Genomic DNA, 15,566 nt, shown 5'->3' with positions numbered 1-15,566 from the left:
AATCTCAACTAAGAGGGCTGTGGGATTATCCAGAAGGAAAACTGTAACAGTGTCAAGATCGAGTCCATGATGCTTCCCCTCACCTTCATGTCCAGGATCTTCTGGAAAGTGTCTGTGCTGCAATCAGCCAGGAGTTTGATGTAGTTGTCCACAAACACTACTGGGGGTTCATGTGGGGCCATCACAACCTGCAGAGACATATGGCCAAATGTCAGAGTGGAATGAAGACAACACTGTGATGATGATTCTCTGGTCTGAAGGATGAGAGTTCAGCAAGCCAGGAAGAGTGAGTAACCCAAGGGGCAAACTGAGTCCTCTGTCTGAGCGCCACAACAGACATGACCTAACACCTACATGAGAAACAGTCCCTGTAAGAGTTGGTATAAAACCCACATGCACAATGTCATAGGCGGCAAACACAAGAATGTTTATATGCAATGCCCATGTTCTAGGACAGGGGTGTCAAACTTATTTCATACCGAGGGCCGAATGACATTTGTGATGCCTGCAAGGAAGTGATGTCATTGAACAACGCATAACCAAAAATTACCATTTTTTCCTCACTTAGGAGTTCATTAACTTCAAATGACAAGAGAAAACACACAAATCTTTATCATATTTCAAAATATAGGAGAGCCCAATTTTCGTGGGAGCTGCCCTTTTAGCAGTAACACTGCAGCACTGCTAAGCAGCTGAGAGCCTGAGGGCCGGATAAAAAGCTTCCGCGGGCCGCATCCAGCCCCCGGGCCCTATTTAACAACCCTATTCTAGGATGCCACAATCCATCAGGCCTTCCTAGTGCATGTCAATGCAACAAAAACATTTTTGGAAGCATTTTTGTGGCTGAAGAGAGCTCGATCTTCTGTAGTACAAAGCCAACATTCCTTTGAGCCCACCAAACCCATTCCCAGGGCACACACAATGACCCACAACAGGCTGTGGCCAACTTGTTGCATGATCTCATTGGAACACAGGAGGCTGCCTAGAGGGGAGTCCAAACCCTCACCTCTGTAGCACTGGAAACGTGTCCAGGAAATGAGCTGTACAAAAACACCCAGGCTTGAGCGTGTAGCGATTGTGGTCACCATTAAAGACAAGCAATGGCCCATCGTGTCTGCACGCAAAACCACATGGGCAGAGGGAAGCTGCCGACAGGGACACTTTTTTGCCTTATATGCTTATTATTACCGAAAGGCATTGGGGAGGATCCACCAAAGCAAAGGGATGATTCATTAAGCTGCAACATGGGCGGACGAAGAGAACACTCAGTTTGCAAGGTGTTAATGAGACGGCCCCCTAATAACATATGCATTAAGTGTTTGAAACAGTCCGATGTATGGGCAACAGTGACGGCAAATGGCACAAAACAATCTAGATCATTCCAAAATAGCAGTGGTTCCCAGACTGTGGGTCGGTACCCACTTGTGGGTTGCCAAAGGGTGATGCCAAGGTCAGATAATTTGTCTCAAGCCCTAAGACTATTCAAAAATCAGATACTGTAGCTGCTAATTACCCTGCAAAGAGCTCAGCTCCTGCAGTTTGCAAGCATTATAGGGAGATAAATGTTCTGAGGGTATTTTTTCTGGTTATTATTACTTATTAAATACTGTTAATATTTATAATAATAAATACAATGTTATTTCTTTTTAGATCTCCTTTTTTACAATTCTGGTGAACTTAGGTGAGTCCAGAGAGAGTGTTGTATTAAGAAGCGGGTCCCAATGCTCAAAAGTTTGGGAACCCTTGCATTAGAGAAAAAAACTGTTCACTTTGCAACCCTTGTATTTAAGGAGCACCTTCTGACGTCAATCACAAGGACTGGCCTCAAGGGCAGAAGCAGGTACACGGCACCCCTTAATGCCTACTTGCAACTATCACTAATGACAATAGCCAGGAAGAGGCTCAGTTTGAGCCTACGATCATGTAAGCTGCCAGCTATGGTATGGAGTCAGACCCTTGGCTCAGCTAAATCAGTACCCTCTATACTGAAAGCCTGTTCAATGGATCAAATCATAAAGCAGCAGGGTTACCTTGAGGATCATTTCAGCCCTTGTCATGCCTTTCACCACAATCTTCGTGTAGCTGGCAGGAGCCTTCCTCACCACCTGGGACCCAATGGAAGGCAGGTCTAGGAGAACCATCTTCAGAGAGTGAGTGTCCAGCAGCAGCTGGGGCAGATTTAAAAGTATGGTTAGACTCTGACTAAAAGGCACCTCTGACTCACAGAGTTGGTTTTGACAAGCTCCAACCACTAAGGTGGGCACTGCAGCAAAGTCTGAACAGGAAATGCTTCAGTTGCCCTAAAAATTGACTAGAATCTGATTTAGCATGTTTGGGTTATATGTACTTTTGGTCTAAATTTACCATTCTGTTCACAAATAGAACTCTGTGCCAAATGAAAGACACTATGTGAAAGTTCTGCAATAGAAACACCTTCTGGGTATTTTTGGTCTCAAAAATCAGCCATATTTGGCAGGGGGGACGAGACATGACAGAATGAGAGCAAGGACAATTTAACCCTTTGTCCCTATGCTTACATTGTAAGCCCTTTGAGGGCAGGGAATCACCTGTTGCAATGGAAACCAGTTTGTGAACTTTTGTTGAAAAGAAGCATATAAAGCTTCACTGATTTTCCAACTTAAATTGTGCCCCCAAATGGAGGGACTAACTTATGTAAGACAAAAGAAAATATGGCAGCTCCAGTCCAAATTGCCCAACCACAACTGCTTTTGTGAAAAAACCACCAAAGGGCTTTCCAAGCATAGGACTCCCATGGAACGTCTAGTTTAACCCTGTGAGATTTTACATACATGATTCCCAAAGACGATCACCTGGCAAAGAATGAATCACAACTTGGGACTGGTGTGGTATTCATTCATTATGTTACAACTTAACGGCACAATGTATTGTTGGACATTAAAAGCTTTCCATGGAGAAGCACAGAAGGGAACAAAAAGTTATCAGCCTCACTACCAAGCTGCCCATTGCTCCCCAACATTTATTGTCAGCTTCTAGTCCCTGTGATGACCATCTCATATGGACTGTAAGACTCTGAGGGTAAAGGATATGCCTCTTCAGATCCAGGGAATGCTCTGAAGGCAAGCAACAGCTCAACTGCTGAAGCTATGGTGGGAGTGTCTTCATGGTGGCCCTAAGGAAGTCATGGGTGAGAAGCCACTAGAGAGCCCTACCTAAACAAGCTCCTTGAAGGAACAGCCAGGTATACATACACTGAATTAGAAGCCAAGACAAAACAAGCTTGGTGCAGCATCTAGCACGCTGCTGGCAATAAACACACACAAGTAAAGTGGGGGCAAGAAGAAAAAGAGCAGAGGAAGAAACATGAGATTGCATGGTGCAGAAAATGGCGCTCAACCCCCCCCCCCATCAAGTTGTACTCAATCTCTTTTCTTTCACCAGACCCAGAATTCTAAGCTTGAGATCTAGCAACCCAGATTCATGGGGAAACCCAAATCCCTGCCCCCAAACTCCATGCTGCTCTGGGGCCTTTTTTCCGCTCCCCTGCCAATACACGGGCAGCAGGTGGGCACTAGAGACAGGGCCTTTTCAGCTGCAGCACGTAGAATGAGCAGTGACTGGCAAGCCTGACTCTTTTTGTGTACACTTTTAATGCCACCCCCCTCACCCATGGAACATGTTTCTAAGGCACATGCACTGCTGAAACAGAGACACCTGCGTTGGCTCGGTCATGTTGTGAGAATGGACGATGGCCGGATCCCAAAGGATCTCCTCTATGGAGAACTCGTGCAAGGAAAGCGCCCTACAGGTAGACCACAGCTGCGATACAAGGACATCTGCAAGAGGGATCTGAAGGCCTTAGGAGTGGACCTCAACAGATGGGAAACCCTGGCCTCTGAGCGGCCCGCTTGGAGGCAGGCTGTGCAGCATGGCCTTTCCCAGTTTGAAGAGACACTTGGCCAACAGGCTGAGGCAAAGAGGCAAAGAAGGAAGGCCCATAGCCAGGGAGACAGACCAGGGACAGACTGCACTTGCTCCCGGTGTGGAAGGGATTGTCACTCCCGAATTGGCCTTTTCAGCCACACTAGACGCTGTTCCAGAACCACCATTCAGAGCGCGATACCATAGTCTCTCGAGACCGAAGGTTGCCAACTAACTAACTAACTCCTTGAAGGTTCTCTTATTCTGTTACTGCCTTATGACAGGCAGTTGTCTGATGCCATTTAAATTTCAATGATACGCATTTTATTATCATATTTGACGGTAAGTTTGTCTTGAGTATATTGTGACACAGAAAGGCAGGATATAATCTATAACAAAATGCATCCATAGCAGAGCCCAGCAAGGAAGAGGCAGTAGAAAGTACTTTCAACAAACCCCACAGTTAGCCAATATTGTAAGCAACTCTTAATTTAAAGACACTGCAGGATCAGAGAATGTTCAACAAGTTTGCTTTGAAGGGGAGTGGGCGGGGGAGAGAGAAAAATTTAAAAAACCCAATTCCCATCCAGTCATCTTTCAAATTCAGGAATGTGCTGATTGATTGCTTTAAAAAACACTTGGTTAAGTGGACACATCCAGCAAAAGACCCTCAGACTCCAATGAAATTTGCTACACAAACAAAAGAAGGAGCTTTACTCTGGGTAATAGAAACCAAATGGGTCAGACCGCAGGACGTAAGAGTTTTTAGACAAACACACAGCCGGGTTTTATTTTTTTTTTCCATTAGAGAGAGATTGCATTTCATCTCACAGATGTAGAGTGTGCACAGACTTGTCCCCCAATTAATGCCTCAGGAGCGAGCAGCTCACCAAGCCTCATTCCCCCGTTTGGAGAGATCTCACATTTCCATACCCCACCCCCTTGCATACTCAAACCCACACTGAAGTGGCTGCAGCCAGGATGAACAGCTGAAAGCCGGGAGTGCGTCAGTTGCATCTCCACACAACGTGGCACGCTGTTCAAGGCGGGGGGGGGGCAGGTGTGCGCATGGGTGCGTTAAGGGTGGGATGCATTTTGCGATGGATCCAACAGGTGCAGTTCTTGGAAAACAGCAACAGGAGCCTTCTGTTCCACCTAATTGTCAGTGACTCTGAACAGAAGTTAGGCCAGCAAAGGGGGATCTAATGGGCCAAAATCCACGACTCAAACAATTTCACCCCCCAAACATGTGTATGGATGCAGGTGACTTCCTTCTACTGAGACAGCCCATTGCTCTGTCTAACTCAGCATAGTCTACGCTGCCTGAAAAACAGCTCTTCCGCTAAGTGACGGCCCCTCCCAAATCCATCCCACCATTCACTAGTTCAGAGGCTCTTGGGTGACTCTGCTCATTTCCTGATAAAAGCACAGGAAACCTAGCCAAGCAACTGCATCCCAAGGATCTGATGAGGCTGTCTCCCAGCTAAAATCTGCTGCCTCATTGGACTGTACACTAGAGCTTTGTTCTGGCCAAGCCCACCACCGGCAAGTTGGAACCACAACACAGTGAACACCTAATAGCTGAAGAAGCTTCACAACACGTGCAAAAGTTATTGCGTGACGCAGGAGAATAGTCAACCCGACTGCACCCTGCCAGTTACTCTGCTAGGCCCACCCTCCCCAGCCACTTGATTCTCACCTGTTCTGCCCCCACCATGCTGATTGGCTTGCACTTGAAGAGATGGTTAATGAACTTGGGGATGAAGGAGCTGCAGGAAAAGAGCAGTAGAATCAACACAGCACACGCAGAAGAAACCAAACATACAAAGCTACGCTAGAGTCAGGCTATTAGTCCCCATAACTAGGGGCTGCCTACGCTGACTGGCAGCAGCAATCCTGTCATGCAGATATGCACCAGTTCCCCTACTTTGCCGAATGTACTCTGCTAGTTAAGCCTAGTTTAGCAAAAGAGTAAGGAGAGGGGTTGTCTTCAATCGATTGTTAGCCGTTTTGGGTGTCTCTAAAGCTGGGAATCGATTTTTTATAGAAATTAAATGTAAACTGTCAAGGTGACTTCAGCGAGCTGCTGTGTGTTTAGCCCATGCGCTCCCTGAAGCCCAAGTTTCAGTGCTTTGCCATGGAACTGAACTGCCTGAAAAAGACACTTCGGTCAGCATCCAAACTTGTTCCAGATGCAGGAGTGGGGTGATGTTTACTCCACAGCGTGTTAAGTTTTACAAGGAAGGCGAACAAAGCCAAACTATGAGAAGCCAGCCTGGCAAAAATGGGAGAAATGGACTCTAAACCAAAAATCTATCACCCTGCTAAGTAGCTTTATGAACTCTGGCACAGTCACTGTCAGAGCCTGAAGCGCTGCGCATTTTTCAGAGGCAGCATCTTGAAAAACTGCTCACAGCTGCCAGTGTCGGGTGATTTATCAGGAGCTGCTCCTGGAGGTAAACTAACAAGCACTGGGAGAAGAGAAAAATGGAACTCATGGATTGTCAGTCCACTGCCAAGAAGTTAATGGCTTAGGAGATGTCTTGACGAGAGTCAACCGAAACCCGCTTGAATACCACTGTGCTTCAGTGGCCGGCCAGCCTGCCCAGGAGGCGGATGGAGGTAGGCATCTCAAGCAGTAGACTGATGGGGAGCGCTTACCACCCACCTCCACCACACTGCCTCCTCTCACTCCCTGGACTGGAAAAGGAAGTTGGGAACAGAGCAGGAGAGGAAAGTGGTGGGTGAGAGCATCAGAGTGGCAAGGCTGGCGTGCTGCTTGGCAAGAGAGGGTAGCAGCAATTGGTGTGCCACCTCAGCCACCAGAAGGCCTTGAGCTGGCCCAGTCTGAACTGAAAGCAGACTGGAACAATAGAACAAAACTGAACCGAACCCTATTTTTTAAATGGAGCGACTCCCTGCTGACAACAGTCCCTGTGTGAAACTACACTGAGCTTTGAGAAAGATGCAGCAGGAGCTCCTAGGAGGTCGTGTCAGCAGAATGGCAACTTACTTGGCAAACTTGATGCAGAACTGAGTGAAGTACTTCCGGGTGGAGGCCAGATTGTCACGGATGATGGGGACATTCTGCTTGATGTGGAGGATGACGGAGGTGACGTAAGGACTCTGGTCACCCACATGCTCCACGTTCTGCCACTGCATCTGCAAGGTCAAAATAACATCAGGCAGCGGTGGAGAGGGACCCTCAGAAAGTGAGTTAGGCAAGCAGGAAGCAGACTTTGTATTTTTTTTTAACTAAGGGCCCAATCCTAAACTCACCCAGCGCCAGTGCTGTAAACCTGCTGTAAATCTGCCGTAAAGCACCTGGTGTGTGGGAAGCACTGGTGCTGGGCCTGCACCAGTCAGGCGCCAAGCCCAGCACCGGCAAGAGGAGAATGTGACGCTGCTGGGGTAAGTGAGACGCAGCCTCTGGGGGGCAGGGGGAGCGCAGAATGAGGGCAGGGCTCAGGGAAGAACCAGGGTGGAAGGGGGATGGGACAGGTGGAGCAAAATAGCTGGTACAGACTTGAGTAGCCCACTGCAGGTTTGGGGTTTTCCCTGGGGGGACGACAGAAAAGTCCCCTTCCCCCAAGGAGATTCCCTGGCACTTGCTGGATGCAGTGGTAGCTGCTTTGGCACTGCTGCTCCAGCTGGCACCAGGAAGCTTAGGATTGGGCTGCCTGACCCCTTCAAGTCCACCAACCAGATTCAGCTGCAAAACATTGGCTTGGGGGATGAACAGGCACTTACAAATTAAGCTCCAGGTTACCCGTGAACACTCAACACACGGGGAAGAGAAAAAGAATTGAGGTTTGCAAAAGGAAAAAGTAAATATAAAAGGTTTTGGTACACTAAAATTTAGAGCCTCCTCACTGACACTGTTCAGGGCAGAAGAAAGCCCTTCTTCACAAAATGCATACATGACTTACGGAATTCATCGCTCAAGATGTTACCAGCTTTGGATGCCTTCACAAAGACACTAGATACATTTGTGCAGGTTTACCAATGACTATTGAACAGGACAGGCTAAACAGAGCCGCTGTGGTTCACAGACAGCACACCTCTGAGCAGCCAACGCCAAAGAGATGGAGGCACTTTTATGACCCATTTTGTGAGCACCTGGAGGCATCTGGCTGGAAAGGGAATACAGTGCTGGGCTAGATGGGAGTTTGGCTCAATCCAGGAAAGTTGATCCACATATTCTTAAACAGATAACTTTCCATGGTGTCATGATCTCATGAAAGGTGGGATGGATACATAAAAACTAACAAAATTCTTGGGAGTCGAGCTCAGCTGCTTGGACTCCTTGCTAAATGCCACAGATTGTAGCTTATGGTGCAACAACGGCCATATCACCTTTCAAAGGTCAGGGTTCTACCTTGCTCATGGCAGTAAGAGCTGGATCACAGGCTGCATCCAAGTCCTGCACCAGAAGCTGAATACTGTTGGAAATCACTCTACAAAGAAAGAAAAAGTGTTTTAATTTTTTGCTGTTTGAGCAATCTGTTCCCCTGTTTGTAGGGGAATCTCAACTCAGCACAGTTCCCGAGAGTATGAAAACTATCAGCACTGCTGCTTTTGGGGACTTGAACCAGTTCTGAACTGAAAAGTAGTTGTCGTCCCCTCACCCCAGTGAAGTGAAACTGAACCAAAATTCTCATTACTGTCTTGAACCTAAATACAAGCGGTAAACGGTTCAAACAAATGGTTCCGTAATCAGGCACATGTAAAAAGAATGGTGTAAATCCAGAAATGTTCACAGTGCAGCAGTGGCAGTCTTGTGGTTCTAGAATGTGCATTCACAAATGACATAAAAGGCCATCAAGTTATGAAAGAGGGAATGTGGCATTCAAAAGGACAAAGTAAGGTGTATTCCATGAGTCAATTTCTCCAAGACAGTTATATGCCAAACCCTCTTGTCTATCCTCTGAAAGCAGGAATGAGAACCTGCTTTCCAGGGTATGATAATAGCAATTCTTAATTCAACGTCCTGTGTTTTATGTCCACGCTTTGTCTCTTAACTGAGATACTTGTTTCTGTGTTTTAACATCCTATTAAAGGCCTCATTAGCCACTGACATGATGGTTAACCTCTCCGCTATGTCAACGGCAGCCGTTTAAGTGCCTGAGCCCAGCTTTGAACAACACTGTTCTTGGATTTAGCTAACTGCACAGCTAGTTAACCAACCAACCAACCAACAGTATTTATATACCGCTTTTCAACTAAAAGTTCACAAAGCGGTTTACAGAGAAAAATCAAATACCGTAAATGGCTCCCTGTCCCAAAAGGGCTCACAATCTAAAAACCCGTCAATTAAAAACTGCAGCTTGTCAGATCTGGGATTATGACAGGACAAGGTGAGCACTTAATCGCCTTCATCTGCTGAGTTTGTAGCCAGAATCAAATCTTTTAGCTCAAAACAAATCTGTTCCTTTTGAATTTGGGCTCTCTGGGACGAAGCCGCTCTCAAAGCACCAATGAAGGCAACACTTGGAGGACAAAATTGGTTAGATGAGCCAATAAGAGTTCAGTGGATCACAGGGAGGCTAGATGAGGCAGTCATCTTCAATGGGCACAGGCACCCCTCGTGGCAAGCAAAAAAATTTGATATTATTCTGCATGATGTGTATCTAAACTAGTTCAAAACTGTCTGAACGGCTACCAAATTGCTTTAAAGTTAGTGCCTGAATCCAAAAGTTAAAAAACAAACAAACACTGATGAACCTGAGCCTGAACTGAGAACACACTCTGAATAATTAGGCTGGAACTGGCAAGTTGAATGAATATTCTCTGACAAGAGAGCTTTCTAAAATATGCGAGTTACCAGCAAAAGAGCCCTACTGGCAGTAAACGATGGATGTAGAGCAAGGAAGATCCTGGGGAAAAAAGACTTCCTTAAACAAACATAAGAGACTTTTACAAAACTTCGTGTCCTTCACTATTCTCCCTCCTGTCCTGTCACCATTCTCCCTCTTCATCACTTCAGTGGGTGAGCAGTAAACTACTGACAATTCTCCCTCCCATCAATGCCACCCACTTAATAACTTTGCAAATTAAATCACTTTATCAACTTGCGTACTATACAATGTGTACAAAATCTGAATTTTGCTGGAGGGCAGAATACATGACCCTACATATAGCTCTATTACACAAACAGGATAGACAATGCTCAGCTGCCAAACTCGCAAATGACGAAACTTTGTCAGGTCTTCTGAAGCAACACACGCATGCCAGCTCCCAGGCATAATCTACTCTGTCATTTGTTAATTAAAAATGGCCAATTTTCCCTCAGGAACTGCCAAAATAACTTCCTGACAGATCCATCAACCCACACCTAAGCTGCCCCCCACCCAGTTTTGCCAACATTTCCCTCACAAGGAGACTCCTGGCCTGTCAAGCCTCACAAACACAGCTGTTAATGGTGTGCAAAGTGTCATTCTTAATAGAAATATCAGTTCTTGTCTTCTTCAATTTCTCCCCGTCATGAATATGTACATGTTAGGCCTAGGTTAGCAGCTATGGATCTCCAGTTGGGAGGGGTAAGAACTAAAGAGGACTAGCAAACAGGCCAACTTTAAGAAGGTTCTGTCCTCAAAAGTTTCTGATTGGACAGTCTAAAGTATGAAGTCACCTCAGCACTATTAGCATAAGAAGTATAATTATTAGTGCCCCAAGGGGTGTGCATGTTCCTTCTTAGAAAGCGTTTTTGGGTGCAACATCCTGTACGCTTGTGAGCTCCAACTGTCCACCATGGGCACCTGGTCTCACAGGTAGCCTGGAGCTAAAAGATCTACAAGAGAAGCTGACCCAGGTGAGAGATAGGGATTAATAGAGATAGCCAGCTAGCTTTATTATTTTATTGCTCATATGTTTCCTAGATGTTTATGCCTCTAGCATTTGCTGCTTTATGTAACCTTATGTACTTAATAAACTAAAATCTCTTTTACTAAGTTGTTTCATTGCCTGTTGGGGACAAAGGTTCAGAATTCTGCCTAGCCATTCAGCAAGCTACCAAGTGCTCATTGAGGGCTAGTAACTTGAGGACTGAAGCTTTAACTGGAGAAAGAGCTCAGTGCCTGCAAGGGATAGAGTTAAGCCTAGAGGGTCTCAGTGTCCCTGGACTGAGACACTGGCACGTACAAGGTGCTGGCAGTACTACTGAACAGGGGGCCTTGAGGGCTTTAGGGTTCGAGAACCAAGAACTCTGAGCACCCCGAACCCCCCAAAGTTTGCGACACCCCCGCTTATGTGTGAATAAAATATCATCTCAGCTGACAGGCCTGAAACCCATTAGCTGCAAAGCGTCAGCTTGACTTAAAAAAACAGTGTGGGCTTTTGTGTGAAAAGTGGAAATATTTGTGACTCTTTAGAGCCGGCTGGTGGGGCCAGCTGCCTTCTGCTTGGCGCCAGGCACTTCGCTCAATGTCAAGATAGCTAAGCTGAGGTAGAGAAAAGGGGACTGCACATGCTTCGCCACAGTCCTCTGGGGTGCCTGCTGTCAGCGCAACACAGGAAACAGCTGTGGTTACGTGCCAGAATGAAATTGGCTTTAACGAGCGAGTGTCTTCCATGACCTCCTTCCATACATTCTAGGCCTGCCCAGGGACTTTTTCAGCAAACCTAAAGCATCTTGGGAAAGCAGTCACAGCAGTGATGCAAAAAAATTAGACAGTTCCCAGAAAACTTTCATCAGCAGATTTGTACGTACATGCTGAAGGTATCCATCTCCCCCGTCAAGTTGATCCTTTCCACGAGGCTGACATCCACTTTCTCTTTGAGTTTTTCTTCAAGCTATTGGGAGTGGGGGAAGGAAGAAAAGAGAAGAGGAAAAAAGAAAGAGGCTGAGACTTTCATCATAATATTAACCTGATCACAAAACTTTAGTTGCTAGGAGGAATGAAAGCCCCTGCTTAGACATGTCTGCTGCTTTTGGAAGCCAGCTTAACAGTAGCCTGTACTAGAACTCCAACATATGAAACCTTCCCCATGTAAAAGGACACGCAATTTCCACTTTAAACCTTTTTTTTTTTTAAGTTCTAGCAGAAATGTCCATTTGTTTTCAGAACTGTTTTGCCCTCCATCTCCAACATATAGCCATAAAGACTAGATTGAAACTTGGGACTGTCTTAAAGGGAAACTGATATACGCTTATGTTCTATCTGAGCTATCTGAATTGACACTTAGAATATAGAAGTTCTCTTATATGCCTGGAATCATAAGACCAGAACCATCAAGCCCAGGAGTCTTATCTACAGATGCTCTGCAGGATCTCTCTCAGTCCTGCTACCGCAGATTTTGCCTTTAAATGCTGGTGATTGAACCTGGGACATGCAAAGCACATGCCCCACTACAGAACTTCCAAACATCAGAAGTTACATCCCATGCAGCAGTTCACCAGCACAGACTCTCAGCTCTCTAGTACCCTCTCCCTTTGCCTACAAGCAATTCCTTCATTCTTTACCTGTTGGGTTGTCGCCAAGCAATATTCTGCAGTGCTCAGGATGCTACAGATCAAGCAGAGTTCTTCCAGGGTGAACTTGGCCACTTCTGAGCCCTCCTTCTCTTTTAGCAGGCTAGTGATAGTCAGGCCACTGCTGCTGCTGGTGGTCCTGTTAAAGAGGGAACCACACAGAGACTAACCATGAGGCAGGATTTGCTACCCCTCAACCACAGGCCAAGGATGAAGGCAATAGCTCTGTCTAGCAGTTGGTATTCAGTATTCAGGGGCGAACTCCCTGTGAATATGGAGGTTCCTTACAGCCTCCTGACTAGCAGTCACTGACAAACCTAGTCTCACTGAATCTGTCTAATCTTTTAAAGCCATTTATGCAAGCGCAGCCATTCAGTTGATGCATTGTGTAAAGAACTGCCTCTTGTCGATTCTGAACCTATTGCCAAAGCAGTTTAAGGAGAGGGGTCCCACAACAACATTTGGTGGCAAGCACATCTTCCTGGTGGGGAATCCCATGGGCACTTCATGGAACTTGCTTCAGAGTAAATACAGGTTATCCACGAGGGTTCAGTTTCTGGATCCCTTGTGGATACCAAATTACGCATGAAATTACGTGGCTGGAGCCCTGCTCCGGTTGTGTCAGGGGCTGTTCTGAGGCCTATCGAGGCTGTGCGCAGCCTCCTTGGGTCTCAGAATGACCCCCAGTGGTCCTAGAAGGGCACGTCTGGTTTTTGGGTAAAAAAACAGCTCCAGTCAGCTCTAGTCGCTGCTGGAGGGCTCAGTTGGGGCCATTTCTAGCTCCACGGGTCCAGAGTACCCACATTGAGCCAGATCCGCAGATGAAAATTCTGTGGATAAACAGGCTCCACACTGCTAGGCTGCAGGGACTGGGCAAGAGTAGTCTTCAACAGGTAACAGCTAGCTTTACCTTGCTCTCTTGTTCCCAATCTTCTCAGCTCTGTTACTTTCTCTCTTGTTCTTAATCTGCCCTCCTTTCTCTTTCACAAACTCATGCATTTTGGTAGTTATGTTGGAAATAATAATTCAACTCAACGGCTTGCAATGGCTCGTTATAAATCCAGACTCTCTCACTTTAACCCTCAGGGTTCCCAGCAAGCAAATCTTTTTTGAGCTTTTCTCCCCTTTTGGCTCTCCCCCCTCCCCTCCCCCAAGATACAAACACCTGGAGTCCAGCAAAAAACCCTACACTTCCATCTTCTTGGTGGGTTGTTCCAGTCCTATTATATCCTTTTAATTCTTGTGAACTGCTATGCACGGAAGTGGCTCAACAACCCACTCCTACAGGATTTTATACCAGAGGCACCTTAAGCAGCACTCTAGAGCAGTGATTTTCAATCTTTTTCATCTCATGGCAGACTGACACTAAAATTGTCAAGGCTCATCAGGTTTTTTACAATTGACAAGGCACACCAGGGCTCAGATCACCATTGGCCCTACTAATAAATGACCTTCACCCAAATTCCAGTGGCACACCTGTGGACCACTTGCGGCACACCAGTGTGCCACGGCACAGTGGTTGAAAATGGCTGCTCTAGAGACTCTCAGCCCAGCGGATGGAGGACACGCCACAGCAGTATCAGAGGGGGTCAAACTCACTTGGGCAGGTTTCCAGAGAGGATCTTCCAGGCGTATTCCCGGAGGTACTTCTGAAATATGGTGGTAAGGGCGATCATCGGCTCACCAGTGCTGAGCTGGGAACACTGGACCATGCATTTCTTGTAGTACACAAAGAGGTCAGCACAGCTGGGCAGGACAGCCCCACCCTCATCCACATTGGGTTTGGGGGGCCCTTGGGCCTTGAAGTCCCCCACAAATCTGTCAATCAGCTCACTCAGATTCCTAAAGTCAAGGGAGAAAGCAAAATACACAGCCCCATCCCTTAGTCCATGCTAATCTCAGCGCAGGATGCTTCAAGCCATATACCATCAGCAACAACTATCAAGAGGAGAAAGGGAGTGCCTCTCAAGGTTTATGACATCCTTTGCCTTGCCGTATTTTTTAGCACAGTGAAAAAAATGAAACAAGGTGCAATTGCAGTGACCTTTAGGGAAGAAAATTTTTAAATGGCAAATATGTTCTCCAGTCTTGGACTTCAGAAACATGTGAAACTCTGCTTGTTCAGCATATTCTGGGCAAGAATGGAAAGCCAACTCTTGGGTTTCATTCCAGGCACCAAAACATATTGTGGTTCTATTGCTCGGCTCCTTGAAAATAGCCCAAGTGGGACACGCTCCCCCTTTTACAATAAGTCATCAACATTGAAATAAATACAATAACTAGTACACCAGGGTGGGAACTCTTAAGGCTTCCAGGAGCTATTTTCCCTTTTGCCAGAGCCTTGGGAGCTACCAGTGAGAAACAGCAGCTTGGGGAGCCAGAGTGTGTGGCAAAATGCAAGCTTGTAGGCTAATCTCTGTTTTTTTAATTGTTTCCACACATAAACATCCCTCAAAAATGCACTCTGCTCAGTTTTCTACTCATGCTGCAAACAAGGCTGGGCTTTGAACCTGGATTCCGAGGATGGCACAAGATAAAAATGCACCAAAAAAAGAAGGTGGGAGAGGACAGAAGTTTCAGGAGTGACTTTAAATTGAAGTCACTGGTAGTTGAAGTGACTATAGAAGTACAGTTCTATACACAAGGCATTTACTAAAATTAAATTAAGGAGAGCTGTTTAATAGTGTTTTCCTGGAAAGAGGCTTGCAAAATGGAATATTCCCAAGATACCAGGCCCAGGTGTGTCAAAAACATTGTTTATTTAGGAAATATAGACAAACAAATAGTGGAGTTCTTGTTTTTGTTTTTTAAATAGGAAGGCAAGTAACAAATGCTGATTACTTACCTGTCCTGGGATTCAATATAGACATAAAGGTGAGGTTCAAAGCACTTGGAAACGATACCATGAAAAGGATTCTCTGGTACCTTTGGCTTTTTGGGCTGAAAAAGAAAACTTTGCTGCAAATAACTATCAAAACAACATTTTGATTCAATGCAAAAACCTGGGTTTTTTTAAAAGTTTTTTTAAGTTTATATCCTCCCTTTCTCCCATGGTATCCATGAGGCTTCTAAGCAACAACACATCTAGCTACTGACCAGACCTAAACCTGCTTAGCATCAGCAAATCTTCTGTAGCATGTGCTTTAAATCTATCCCTGAGGACTGAGAAAGATCCCACCTCACCCCTCAGGAATGA

The 15,566-nt window shown here is 46.0% G+C and overlaps 2 protein-coding genes across 2 annotated transcripts in view; both read right to left on the bottom strand.

Annotated features, from left to right (window-relative positions):
* The window catches only part of RPH3AL (rabphilin 3A like (without C2 domains)), a 174,246-nt gene that overhangs the window by 98,565 nt on the left and 60,115 nt on the right, over positions 1 to 15,566 (bottom strand). The window lies entirely within an intron of this gene.
* Positions 1 to 15,566, bottom strand: part of VPS53 (VPS53 subunit of GARP complex) — a 51,101-nt gene that overhangs the window by 988 nt on the left and 34,547 nt on the right. Inside the window, exons 13-21 of the mRNA XM_066636258.1 lie at positions 15,216 to 15,310; positions 13,970 to 14,212; positions 12,362 to 12,509; positions 11,609 to 11,691; positions 8,279 to 8,357; positions 6,914 to 7,062; positions 5,600 to 5,669; positions 2,031 to 2,168; positions 84 to 188 (exon numbers count right to left, since the gene is read on the bottom strand). Coding sequence (XP_066492355.1) covers positions 84 to 188; positions 2,031 to 2,168; positions 5,600 to 5,669; positions 6,914 to 7,062; positions 8,279 to 8,357; positions 11,609 to 11,691; positions 12,362 to 12,509; positions 13,970 to 14,212; positions 15,216 to 15,310 — 1,110 coding nt within the window. The remainder of the gene's footprint in view (positions 1 to 83; positions 189 to 2,030; positions 2,169 to 5,599; positions 5,670 to 6,913; positions 7,063 to 8,278; positions 8,358 to 11,608; positions 11,692 to 12,361; positions 12,510 to 13,969; positions 14,213 to 15,215; positions 15,311 to 15,566) is intronic.

The sequence above is a fragment of the Tiliqua scincoides genome, chromosome 8 (genome assembly GCF_035046505.1).
Source record: "Tiliqua scincoides isolate rTilSci1 chromosome 8, rTilSci1.hap2, whole genome shotgun sequence".
NCBI lineage: Eukaryota > Metazoa > Chordata > Lepidosauria > Squamata > Scincidae > Tiliqua > Tiliqua scincoides.
The sequence above is the reverse complement of the archived record's forward strand: the minus strand, read 5'-3'. Positions and strand labels throughout refer to the sequence as shown.